This window comes from Cryphonectria parasitica (assembly GCF_011745365.1).
Source record: "Cryphonectria parasitica EP155 unplaced genomic scaffold M406scaffold_2, whole genome shotgun sequence".
Lineage (NCBI taxonomy): Eukaryota > Fungi > Ascomycota > Sordariomycetes > Diaporthales > Cryphonectriaceae > Cryphonectria > Cryphonectria parasitica.
The window spans coordinates 502,185-514,638 of NW_024468910.1; the positions used below are offsets into that span (position 1 = coordinate 502,185).

General features: G+C 40.8%; 2 protein-coding genes across 2 annotated transcripts; both read left to right on the forward strand.

The window, feature by feature from the left end:
* Positions 1 to 1,938: 1,938 nt before the first annotated feature.
* Positions 1,939 to 2,262, forward strand: M406DRAFT_249466 (uncharacterized protein; the record flags this gene model as incomplete). Its single annotated transcript, XM_040916612.1, has 1 exon — positions 1,939 to 2,262. A coding segment is annotated over one exon (324 nt), but the record flags the coding sequence as incomplete, so codon positions are not given.
* Positions 2,263 to 8,946: 6,684 nt separating this feature from the next.
* M406DRAFT_109204 (uncharacterized protein) lies at positions 8,947 to 12,225 on the forward strand (the record flags this gene model as incomplete). Its single annotated transcript, XM_040915342.1, has 2 exons — positions 8,947 to 9,184; positions 9,575 to 12,225. The coding sequence occupies 2 exons, from the start codon at positions 8,947 to 8,949 to the stop codon at positions 9,937 to 9,939; spliced, it is 603 nt and encodes a 200-aa protein (XP_040779250.1). The 3' UTR covers positions 9,940 to 12,225.
* Positions 12,226 to 12,454: the final 229 nt, after the last annotated feature.

The following is a 12,454-nucleotide window of genomic DNA, read 5'->3' on the forward strand; positions in this document are numbered from 1 at the left end:
ATAGTACCTCCATCAGTCCTCATTTCTCACATGTATATCTATTCAGAAAAGAAGTCTCTCTCGATTCAACAGATATTCAGAAATCTGAAGAAAGATCTCTGTTCATCCAAGGAGAGCATGAAACAGGTCATTCGCCTCCAGTACTGCCATCACCTTAAGCTGGCTACCAGGCAAGGCACCGATTTCCAAAACTGGTACTAGCAATACCAGAATCTCCTGAACCTAGCTCGGGTTTATAGCATTAACAAAGTTGAGAGACTTCAGAGCTCTGATAACTTCCTTGCTGCTATCGGAGTTCGCTTCCAGACAGAGTAGGCCAAAACGCAACAACATCTTCTTGCTACAGCATCTAATAATAGTCTGCCTATCAAGACTATCAAACAGCTTTAACGAAATCTCGCTTCAATCCACCAACTTCAGCCTGAGCAGAAAAAAAGCTCAATAGTATTCGCTACTATAAGCGGAAAGAATCCACAATCCAGCAACTCAAGCATAAAATCTGGAAAGAAATAAGATAGATTTTCTAGCTAGAGCGAAAAGGAAGATTACAAGTGCCCCTGCAAGTTGTATCAAAGGAAGCATAAATGAGATCCGATGAGCTGCAGAAAGCTGGAGTATGCCTGTATTGGAGTCAGGCCAGACTCAATTTTCAAAGCTCTATCTAACAAGCAAAGAAAGAAGATCCTCTCTAAGCTAGCTAGCAAAAACTATCAGAAGCTCCATTCAGATCTTATTAGAACTAAATAGCTTCCTTAAGGCTGAATAGAAAGAATTCTATAGAGAACGGAGAATAACAGAAACCTCTATCCAGACACTATTGAATACTAGAACCTCTCAATCATAACATCAAAATGCTAGATTCAATACCTCTCAAGCCTGAAACAAAGCATTCTCAGTTCCTTCAAATAAACGCTATCTTCAACTCTTAACTCTTCAATCAGGCAGTATTGCTACAAGCAAGCATAGCAGTCTTCTTAATACTGTTTCAGATATCTTATATTCTTTCCCAAAGCATAGTTTTGAATAACTGCAGAGCTATACATTTTATTAATAGCATCAATCTTCTGAAGCTAAATATCTTTTCTTTCTTAAAGAATACAGAAGTTGTAGAAGCAGGAAGCTTATTATTGCTAATACGGGGATTCGGGAAATAATGCTTCAAAAATGCACTGAATAGGAAGCGAGAGGAATGCACTGAGAATCTAGTTCTCAACTGTATAGCGATTGTAGATAGCTTTCATATTAATATAATCGCTGAAGCTCTCTTATACAAGAAAGAGATCTAATATTATAGCAAAGATAGCATACTGCGCTCAGAAATACTTGAACAGAGCGCAGTTGTAATGAGCACTGCAGCAATCCGAAGATTCCTAAGTACACGAAGGGGTTTATGCTAACAAGAGTGGGGTCAAAGTATCAAGTCCTTGAATACGGAACTGTACAAGTTCTCAATAAGCGATGCAAGTGTTCACTGCCTTTGGGGCTATCAGAGTAGAGAGTAATCTGATACTTAGATTGACAACTGAAGAGCTATGTACTGAGTCTATCTAATAGTAGTGAACGTATCCTTATATATTCAGCTCTTCAGTATGAATATGTTGAATAGCAACATATCCAAGTTATTCTGCTAGCTCTGGATAGCATATATCCGAAGCTATCCTTCCTAATTAGCCGTATTCATAATCCTAACCCTGGGTTATGTAATCAATGCTTTGTCAGAACGTTGAGTCCTTGATACCTGATCCCTGTTACTCGTGATCTGTTCTGTAATCTGCATGTTGGATGGGTTATAATATCATCCCTCTCCTATTAGTTGTTATTCCCAACGATCTTTTGTAAGTATTCTAGCAAGTTCTCCGTATATATGATCTTGCCTTCCTAATTGAGATGTTAAACAGAATTAACAAATCTCGTTCTTATGCTGAGAAAACTAGATAAAAGGATTCTCTTCTTTCCTTAGTTCTTAAAAACGCTATTACTATGCCTTCTTATTCCTTCTGCGAGGGTTGTAGTATTCAGTCTTATCAAATCTCTATTGAGGATTTCTCTCGCTGCGCTGAATATATCCGCCTGGATCGCTTTCAGTGCGATATTCAAGGGTTGAGCGCAGCGGAAATTCGTCGGATAAGCATTCAATATCAATGCCTGGAGAACCAACTCGAGAGTGCTGAGGAGCAGCTGCGCGATGCTGCTGCGGAGGTAGGACGTTTGCGGAAGCAGAAGCGTCTGTGGTTTGAGAGGATGATGAAAGCTATTCGTTGAGGCCTCTTCAGCGTGGAGGAGCTAGAGCGTGAGGAGGCTGAGGAGGAGCGAGCTCGTGTTGCTGCCGGGGTTCGTTCCGTGGTTGCAGAGGAATCTGCTGCTGTTGCTGGAGATCCTTTCTTTGAGAGTTTCGATTGGAATTCTGTGGATGTAGGGAATTCAGTGGTAGATTGGTTGGGTTTTCTGGAGGGCGAGATTTCTGAGGCCTCTGGATCTCGGTTTGGGGCGGAGCGATCGTCCTAGGTGCTGGTTTCTTTCTTTTTCCAATACTCAGCTACTTTCTCCTGAGCGTTCTTAATGTTCTTCTGTGGTTCCTATGAATTTTCGCTTGCTGGGTAATCTTTCCATTTGATGAGGTATTCCCTTGTGCTGTTTATGCTTCTGTATCTGAAAATCCTTTCCATCTCATACTCTGGTTCGTTGTTTTCTACTTCTGCTGCATTATCCATTAGTATTTCCTATGCTGCTAGTTCTAGTAATGAGATGTGAAAGACTGAATGTATTCTTATTCTATAAGATAATGCTAACTTATAATTAACTGAGGAAATTTGTTATAAGATTTTGAATAATCCCAGCTTCTTATGATCGAGTTTACTGCTAAGTTTTGTTATTTTGATGTTTTTTCGAAGTAGGTAGATCTTATCTTCCTTCTGTAGGATTAGTTTCTCAATTCTTTTGGAGTTTGCATACTGTATTATTCGTTTCTGAATGAATTGTAATTCTAATTGGAGTTCTTTCTGAACTTTCTTAATCTTCTTAATTCTTTTATCTGCAGCTTCTGCATCTGCTTCTAGCAGTACTTCATAATAAGCTATTGGATTGTATTTATAGAGTATAAAGAATAGTAATTTCTTTATTATGCTTGTATTTGCGCTATTATAAGCAAATTGTATAAGGAGCAACAGATTAATCTAGTTGTTCTATTTCTGATTAATATAGTATCGAAGATATTGTTTAATAATCTAATTCATTCTTTTTATCTGTTTATATATTTGCAGATAAAATGCTGTAAATATTCTATAGTATGTTTCGAGTTATTTCATAAGTGAAGTTCAAAACTTCGAATTGAACTTCCTATTCCTATTGGAAATCACTTCTTCTGATATGCTATAGTTAGCAATAATCATTCTGAGAAATATATATGCAAGTTCTTCTGCTGTACTGCTTTCCTTATAGAGAAGAAAGTAAGCATACTTGCTTAGTTTGCAAATTATTACTAGAATGCTATTATATTGCATCTTAATTAAGAGTTCTTATAAGAGAAATAGCTTAGTAATAAAGTTTAGACTAATAGATTATTAAATAGTTATAGATACTAGTAAGAAATGCAGTAGTTTGTAAAGCTTGTATCTTTCTGCTTTATTCTTCTTGTAGCTATTGCATTGTTGTAGAATATTCTTAATTCTTTTCCTAAGATCTAGTAAGCTTTAGTATTTTTTGATATATTTATAGGTTGCTCTGATTCTCTAATATCTGTATGCTGGCGCATTATGTACATTCTTGATATAGTTGTCTTGTTTATCTGAAGTTATTAATTCTGAATTCTTTTCCGAAGATCCAATTCTGAAGGCAGCGTTCAGTTCTCTGTATGCATTGATGAGATTTCCTGACTCATCTTAAGCGAAGATATTCTATATGTTCGAGAAATCTGTATCTTAATAGTCTGATTATCTGCTAAGAGCATCTGCTTATCCGTTTTCTGAGCTTTTGCAATATATAATTCTGAAGTTGAATTGTAAGAGGAACTCTGCTTATCTAACTTATTGCTTGTTCAAGACTTTGATTATTATAAATATAATTAGATTCTTGTGATCTGAGTGAACTATAATCGAGTATTGTATACTGATGAGATAGTATTGCTATTCCTTGAAAGCTTTCACTATTGCTATAAGTTCCTGATCAGGAATTCTGTAGTTGATTTCTGAGCTGTTTAACTTCTTTAAGAAGTTGCTTATAATTCTTAGATACTCTTGATCATCTTGCTGATTAAGTTGTTCTCTGAGTATATATTCTAATGCATTAGTTTCAACTTCAAAAGGTTTATAAGAGTCTGCTTTATACAGAATTGGTTCTGAGGTGATGTATTTGATGATCTTATCGAAAGCTTCTTATATCTTAGAAGTTTATTCGAAGAATTAATTCTTTTTAGTAAGATTCGTAAGAGGATATGCAATTCAGCTGTAGTTTCTAATGAACTATCTATAGAAGTTAATATATTCAAGAAAAGATCTAATATTTCTAATATTTCTGAAGATTGGCTAATTCCTAACAGCTTCTATCTTATTCTTCTGTAGCTTAATATATTCTAGCTTGATTGTAAATCCGAAATAGTTAACTTTTTATATATAAAAATGATTCTTTGCAGATTTCACAAGGAGTTTTGCATCTTAAAGCATCTGCAATACTATTTCCATGTATTTCTTATATTCTTTCAGTATTCGGAAGTAAATAAGAATATTGTTGAGGTAAGCAATGATAAACTGATTCAGATGCTTGCATAGAATATGATTGATCATTTCCTGGAACGAAGCTGGGGCATTTGTTAGACTAAAGAGCATAATCAAATATTCATAGTGTTTATAGCGTATTCTGAAAGCAGTTTTCCATTCTTTTCTTTTCTTTACTCTAATCAAATTATAAGCTTCTTTTAGATCTAGAACTATAAACTACTATATTCCTTACAGCTTATCTCATAGTTTCTTGATGAGTAGTAATAGATATTGGTTCTTAATTGTAATATTATTAAATTATCTGTAATCAATATATAGTCTAAGCTTGCTATTTTTCTTAAGTATAAACAGAATAAGATATTCTGCTGATAATTGCAATGATTATATATATTCTTTCTTGAGATTCTCATCGAGATACTCCCTGAGTGCCTCTAGTTGTGCCTTATCTAGGCTGTAGATAAGGAAGAATTTGGGCTGTTTTTCTTCTTGTAGTAGGATCTTGTAATTGTATAAGCTGTATTCTGATAATTCTGTATCCAATTCTTTCTGAAATAGTTTCTTAAACTTGTGATATTCCTGTAGTATGCTTGCAAGTGTTAGTTCTGGTTCTTATGCTGTTTCTGCTATCTGGAGGAACAGTAGGTACTGCTGAGCGTGCTTCTTTTCTGATGGCGTTTTTAAGAGCTTTAAGCGTTCGCTTCGGGCCGGATCGAGCGCTCGAGAGCCTGGTTTCGAAGTTTTTCCTGTATGAACCCACAATCCACATTTTGAAGTTTTTTCTTATCGCTCCGGAGCGGACTAACTTGCTGAGGGCCTTGCTTCCGTTGTTTTGCTAACCTGCTAGCGCCCTAGCACTATTTGAGTTCGCTTGTTACTAGGTTCTTCTCCTTGAACTGCCAGCCTTGCTAACTTGGAAGTATATGTGAAGCTGTATAAAGCTTCTTTTCCTGAGTATTCTTCAACCACTAGCTTCGATCCTGCATCATTGATTGTAACTATCTCTCTGGATACAGCTTGTTCTCATGAGAGCTAGCTAGTAGTCCAATCGATTTGAGGATTGTATTCCTTGAGCTATAGAAGTTCTATAATCAGCTTATACTATACTATATTCATAATATCAAAAGAAGCTCTGATTATATATTCTTAGATTAAGATAAATAGATAATCAGTTTTCTTATTGATTACTCCTTGGTTGTATGCAACAGATTGTTTTTCCATAATGCTGAGAATATATAGTTGCTTCTTCCATTTCCATTGTAGTTATGCCTGATTGATAATATATGGAAATATGAAGTTTCCCTAAGCGCTACTATTCAATAGTGCGCTATACTTATGCTTTTGAATATATATATCAAACTTAATGTAAGCATAGTTTATTCTGAAAGCTTCACATAGGAATCATTCTAGTTCGATCATCTGCAGTTCCTTTACAAGCAATCTTATTCTTTTGAAGTTATCAAGAGCTGCTTATTCTTTTAAGCCTGCTTCGCTGCTTCTTAAGCGAGTTTCTTAGCTTGCTTCTGCTCATATCGTTATTATTTCTAATCTTTCCTCTGTTGATGCCAGTTGCAAATCTTATTATTAATATGAATCGTACAAAGCATTATTGTAATGAGCACTGCAGCAATCCGAAGATTCCTAAGTACACGAAGGGGGTTTATGCTAACAAGAGCAGTGTCAAAGTGCCAAGTCCTTGAATACGGAACCGTACAAGTCTCAGTAAGCGATGCAAGTGTTCACTGCCTTTGGGGCTATCAGAGTAGAGAGTAATCTGATACTTAGATTAACAACTAAAGAGCTATATACGAGATCTATCTGATGGGAATAAACGTATCCTTATATATCCAGCTCTTCAGTCCTGTTGGTAGTGTTGATTATTGGATCCCTTGGATCACCTGGATGATCCAACTAATCCGGATCACCATGAATCAGCTACCAATCCATCCTGATCCTGTAATCCTAATCCTTGCTTATATAAGTCTTAGTTCTGGAGATGTTGAATCCTTCTCTGTCTTTCCGAACAGTTGTTCCGAGTATCCTAGCTGGAAATCTGTATGTTGGATGGATTATAACATCATCTCCCTCCTATCGATCGTTATTCCTAACGATCTTCCGTAAGTATTCTGGCAAGTTATTTGCATACATGATCATGCTTTTCTAATCGAGATGTTGAACAAAATCAACAAATCGCATTCTAGTCGTTCGGTAAAAACTCAAGAGCATTATCGTCTTGCTAAGCTTATTTCTGCTTTTGGCATTGAAATGCCTGCTTATGCTTATTGTTAGGAGATGGGAGCTTTCTGTTGTTTCGCTGAAAACTCTTTTCGTTGTAGGAAGTATATTTCTCTGAGTTAAAGCTGTAATACTAGTTGTTTCTCAGCCTCTGCTGATTAGTTTCTTCATTTCTTAGTGTTCTCCGTGATTACTGATTTTCTCTTTTAGCAGGGCGTTTGATTCGTAAAAAGCACAAGGTTTTGAGCGAGGAAGCTGAAGCAGAGTCGGCAAACGCTGCTGCCCTACAAGCCTTGCTAGCATTGCAAGCTCGTCTTGATCGTGCACGGAAACAGCGAAAGTTGTTAAAGGAACATGCTGCAGAAATGATTCGTTGTGGCTTCAATTCCTTGAAGGGGTTTGCTGATGAGGAGGATCGTAGTCTTCATGAAGAGAAGATTCGTCTGATGTTTCAGGAACATCTTGAGATTATCGACTGGAGTTCCTTGGATTTGGGAGGTTCTGTAATAGATTAGTTGAGCTTTCTGAAGAGTGAGGTTCCCGAAGCTTCTGGATCTCGGTCCGGGGCGGAGCGATCGTCTTAGATACTAGTTTCCTTTCTTTTTCAATACTCAGCTACTCTTTCTTAAGCATTCTTAACGTTTTTCTGTAGTTCTCATGAATTTTCGCTTGCTGGATAACCTTTTCATTTAACAAGATATTCCCTTGTATTGTCTGTGCCTCTGTGCCTGAGGATCTTCTTTACCTCATACTCTGGTTCATTGTTTTCTACTTCCGCTGTATTATCTATTGATATTTCCTGTACTGCTGGTTCCAGCAATGAAATGTGGAAAACTGAGTATATTCTCATCCCATGAGATAATACTAACTTGTAATTAACTGGAGAAATCCGCTACAAGATTTTGAATGATCCTAACTTCTTATAGTCGAGTTTGTTGCTGGATCTGGTTGTTTTGATGTTTTTTCGAAGTAGGTAGGCTTTATCTTCCTTCTGTAGGATTGATCTCTCAATTCTTTTGGAGTTTGCATACCGCATTATTCGTTCTTGAACGAATTGTAATTCTAATCAGAGTTCCTTCTGAACTTTCTTGATCTTTTTAATCCTTTTATCCGCAGCTTCTGCATCTGCTCCTAGCAATGCTTCGTAGTAAGTTGTTGGATTATATTCATAGAGTACGAAGAATAGTGATTTCTTTATCGTGTTTGTATCTGCGCTATTATAAGTGAACTGTACAAGAAGCAACAGATTAATCCAGTTATTCTATTCCTGATTAATATAGTATCGAAGGTATTGTTTAACAATCTGATTCATTCTTTCTATCTGTTTATCTATTTGCAGATGGAATGCTGTAAATATTCTGTAATGTATTCCGAGCTGTTTCATAAGTGAAGTTCAAAACTTCGAGTTGAACTTTCTATCTCTGTTGGAGATTACTTCTTCTGATATGCTATGGTTAGCAATAATTGTTCTGAGAAATGTGTATGCAAGTTCTTCTGCTGTACTGCTGTTGTGGTGGCCAGGGTGGTAGTCCGTGGGACATGGAGTACAGTGGGTCAAGGGTCCTCATACATATAAAGGATACCACCCACTTTTCAAATTCTTTAGCTATAAGCAACAATGAAGCATCCTTTCTCTTCTTTTCAATTTTGAACCCTTTGGACAGGTCTAAGACAGGTTTTTCACCCTGTTCTTGCGCCCGTGTGGCCTTAGTTTGCTGTCCTCATCTGTACAGGCACGCTTGGGTTGCATGAGCCCTTGCCCATTGCTTCGGCAGCTGTTTGTCCCTCTTTCTTTCGAGGGCGACGGCGCCCTAGTTCTGGTTCAATGGTGCGGTGAGTGTGGACTTAGCTGTTCAGGCTGGTAGCTCAGGGCTGTTTGCGTCACAGTTCGTGAGGATCAGTAAGAGCAGCAAGTTTACCCTATGGACGGGCGCACTCTTTTTCCCTGCTGAGCTCTTTTATTTTCCTTTATCTATCACGCTTACACGACAGGCTGTGCATCATGTCTGAACTCTGGGTCATGCCTGAGACCTCTCGTAAAGGGGAGATGGGTGGACAGAGAAGGAGTGGTGTGAGTTCTGGTCGTGAGCTGGTGAACGATGCGTTGAGCCCGCAGGCCAATATTACGAAGAAACGAATTCCTTTTTCCAACATTTCCCACATCAATCAACGATCCTACACAGAAGCTGATACAGCTCAGACCTGTACAGGCTGCGGCGGAAAGTTTAACCATGTCGGATGTGGGTCCATGGTTAAATTACAGAGTGGGATGCTTTTGGTGGATGGTACTCTGTGGAGAAAAGTGGCATGGTTAACAAGGTCTGTGCTCCTTGCGATGGTCCGATCAGCACGCTCTACCTGGACACGTCTGGCCACATTGATCCTTTGGATCAAAAGCTTGCTGGTTGCATTATCCCAAAAGCGAAGGATACAGGGAGGTGAAGATGAGGAACTGTCAGTGCACACGAGGAATAGAGGTTGAGGATTACGACGACATCATCCGATGTCGAACTTTAATCAACGCCTTACACCTGGTCAGAAATGCCTCCATTGGTTAGCAGGACTATTGATAAAGGAAATCCCAGTGCAGCACAGAACAGCTAACTCAATCTCTTGTTGTTCATCACAAGACAGACCTCATGCACGCTCCACTCACAGACTGAACCTCCCTCAAGCACCTGAACCCCCTCAACCTCCACAGTATTGTCTTCCGCAGGATACGGAAGGCATTCCGGCTGTGGCGCCCTCAACTCAAGGATCTCGAACCAGAAAGCTAAAGAAACATCGAGGGAAGCGACAACCAGGAAAAAGGATAGCTTCTTCATCTGACAAGTCTCCTGACCCAACCCCGAGCTCGTTTGGTTCCTCTGCGAGTGGACAGTATGGATCTAACTTCCGGTTCCCTTCCCATAGCGAACTCGCTGGTGGCAGCTTGACACTGTTTTCTCGGATGGAAGTCTCATTATGGCTGAAGCGTTTCGACTGGTGGCGTTAAATCAAAGGCATTGACGACACTCAGGCGCTCAACTTTATGAAAGGCTTCTGTTCAGATGCAGTTGTTGCTGGGAAAGTAGAGAGATATACTACGAGTGCCAAGACATGGGGCGAACAGAAGGACTGACTGTTGGTTGCATATCAGCCCTGGGATCATCTCCAAGCATACACACCTGAGCAGGAGCGGCTGAACATCATCAACAACCGTTTCATTACTGATGCTGCGAGCTTGTAGTCATTCGTTGTTGACTATAACAACGCTCTTACCCGTCTCAAGATCAGGGATACTCAGCCTATTGCTGAGGCTTGGATGAAACTCCTCTCGACTTGGATCAAGCGTCTTCGAGCTGACCACGGTATTACCGCTGAGAAGGAGGAGACTCAAGACTAGCTTGCATCTGGCGCTGCAAATCCTCAACTCCATCAGCAGGCGCAATTCCAAGCTCCTTTGGTGCCACCACCTCAACCGATTCCTGACCAGGCGCGACCTGTGCTTGTTTCTCAGCCGACTCATGGTTTCCCCAATCACCCGCCAGCTCAGGTTGGGCAAACTGGGGGGACCATTGCACTACCAACCTCCTCAGCACTCAACCGGCGAATGGCAAGGCCAGCCTGAAGCAACTAAACAGATCCTGAAGCCCGAATCTGTCCAGAAGCCCGAGCAGGGGTTGAACCACTTGGCATCTCTGATGGAGCAACTTCGCATCGATCAGATTGCAATGGCTCACTCTTTGAGACTGCAATCTGAGACTCTCAGACAAACCCGGGATGTCTCATACGATCAGACCAAGGCTCTGCGGGAGATCTCACAGCTGATCAGGCGCCCCCAAACCATCTCTGCAAGGAATCCCCTTCAAGGGAGCACAAACTCTTTGCAGATGAGCACTGCTTATGCGAGCTCCTTGGCGGGGTGAACCAGACAACAACACCCTCGAGGTTCGGGAGATGGACATGAGCGACGACACTACATTCTGGGTCCCAGATATCATTGGCCATGATCCTATACCTGGTCAACCAAGTCCAAACCCAGGAGACATAGATCTGACAACCGAGACCGATGATAATGTCAGGGAAGAAAATAATGGTGGAGACGACGGACGTCTTACACGGGCAAGGGAGAAAGAGAAGCGAGAACAGGAGAAAGCGGATAGAAGCGGGATGTTTATAACAATTCCGACCAAGTCTGCCTTCTTGGCTCGTGGGGGAGGCTGATTTCTTTCTATCCATATTTCCTTTGGTTCGCAAAACACGTTTTCCTTTTGTCTTTCCTATGTTATCTCGTGTGTTTTGCTGGGGGAGGAGGGACGAAGTGTCGTCTGCTACCACCCACTACAGAATACTATAAAATCACCCAAATTTTAAAAGCACCCGGTACAGAGCATGTTGACCAGCTCTGAGACCATTTCACTATGAAGACCGCAGCTGCAGAAACGCAATGTATTGGAATGCAAGGCATGAAAATGCAAAGCGTTGAAGAACGCCGCAACCTAAAAGAACTCCTTCCGACCCCTATGCCAGCTCATCTCGAAGATCGCCAGCCGGTCCAGGAGCAACAATCCAGCTGTCAATGCAGCAAACGGCCAGGCCTGGTCAGACTACTGATGTTCCATTGCACCGAAGATTGAGAAGCAGCAATATCATGCGTTCTAATCTTCCTGACAGACCTCGGCAACCTCATGTGCCTTTGTGGAGTGAGCTCCATAGTCTTGCTCCTGTCAGACCCTCAGTAGGTCTTGAGAATTGGACAGGATTCGAGCATGCTATCAGGATGGATGTGTGGAGAGCAGACTGTGAAAGGATTGAACGGACGGTGGTTCAGAATAGAGAGAGGGCCACTGCTACTGCTGCTGCCCGGGCGGAGTTCGAGAACAGACAGGGACGAAGGGAAGGTCGACATTAGGATGTATCCAGATTGCGCCCGCGCTGCAAACAGATCATGGGCGGATATTGGTAATACTGCGTTGACTTGAGTGAGGACTCAGACAATCAAACTGGGTGCAGAGGTCGGATTGCGAAATGGTTTGGGTTGCAGTGCTTCCTTCGACAGCTTGCGATGGATTCTTTAGTTCTTTCTTTTCCTTTCTATCTGACCAGACCTGGCACACCATTGGACTTGTCGCAACTTTGGAAGAAAGTTGCTGGGGGAGGACTGTTGTGGTGGCCAGGGTGGTAGTCCGTGGGACATGGAGTACAGTGGGTCAAGGGTCCTCATACATATAAAGGATACCACCCACTTTTCAAATTCTTTAGCTATAAGCAACAATGAAGCATCCTTTCTCTTCTTTTCAATTTTGAACCCTTTGGACAGGTCTAAGACAGGTTTTTCACCCTGTTCTTGCGCCCGTGTGGCCTTAGTTTGCTGTCCTCATCTGTACAGGCACGCTTGGGTTGCATGAGCCCTTGCCCATTGCTTCGGCAGCTGTTTGTCCCTCTTTCTTTCGAGGGCGACGGCGCCCTAGTTCTGGTTCACTGCTTTCCTTATAGGAAAGAAAATAAGCATACTTGCTCAGTTTGCA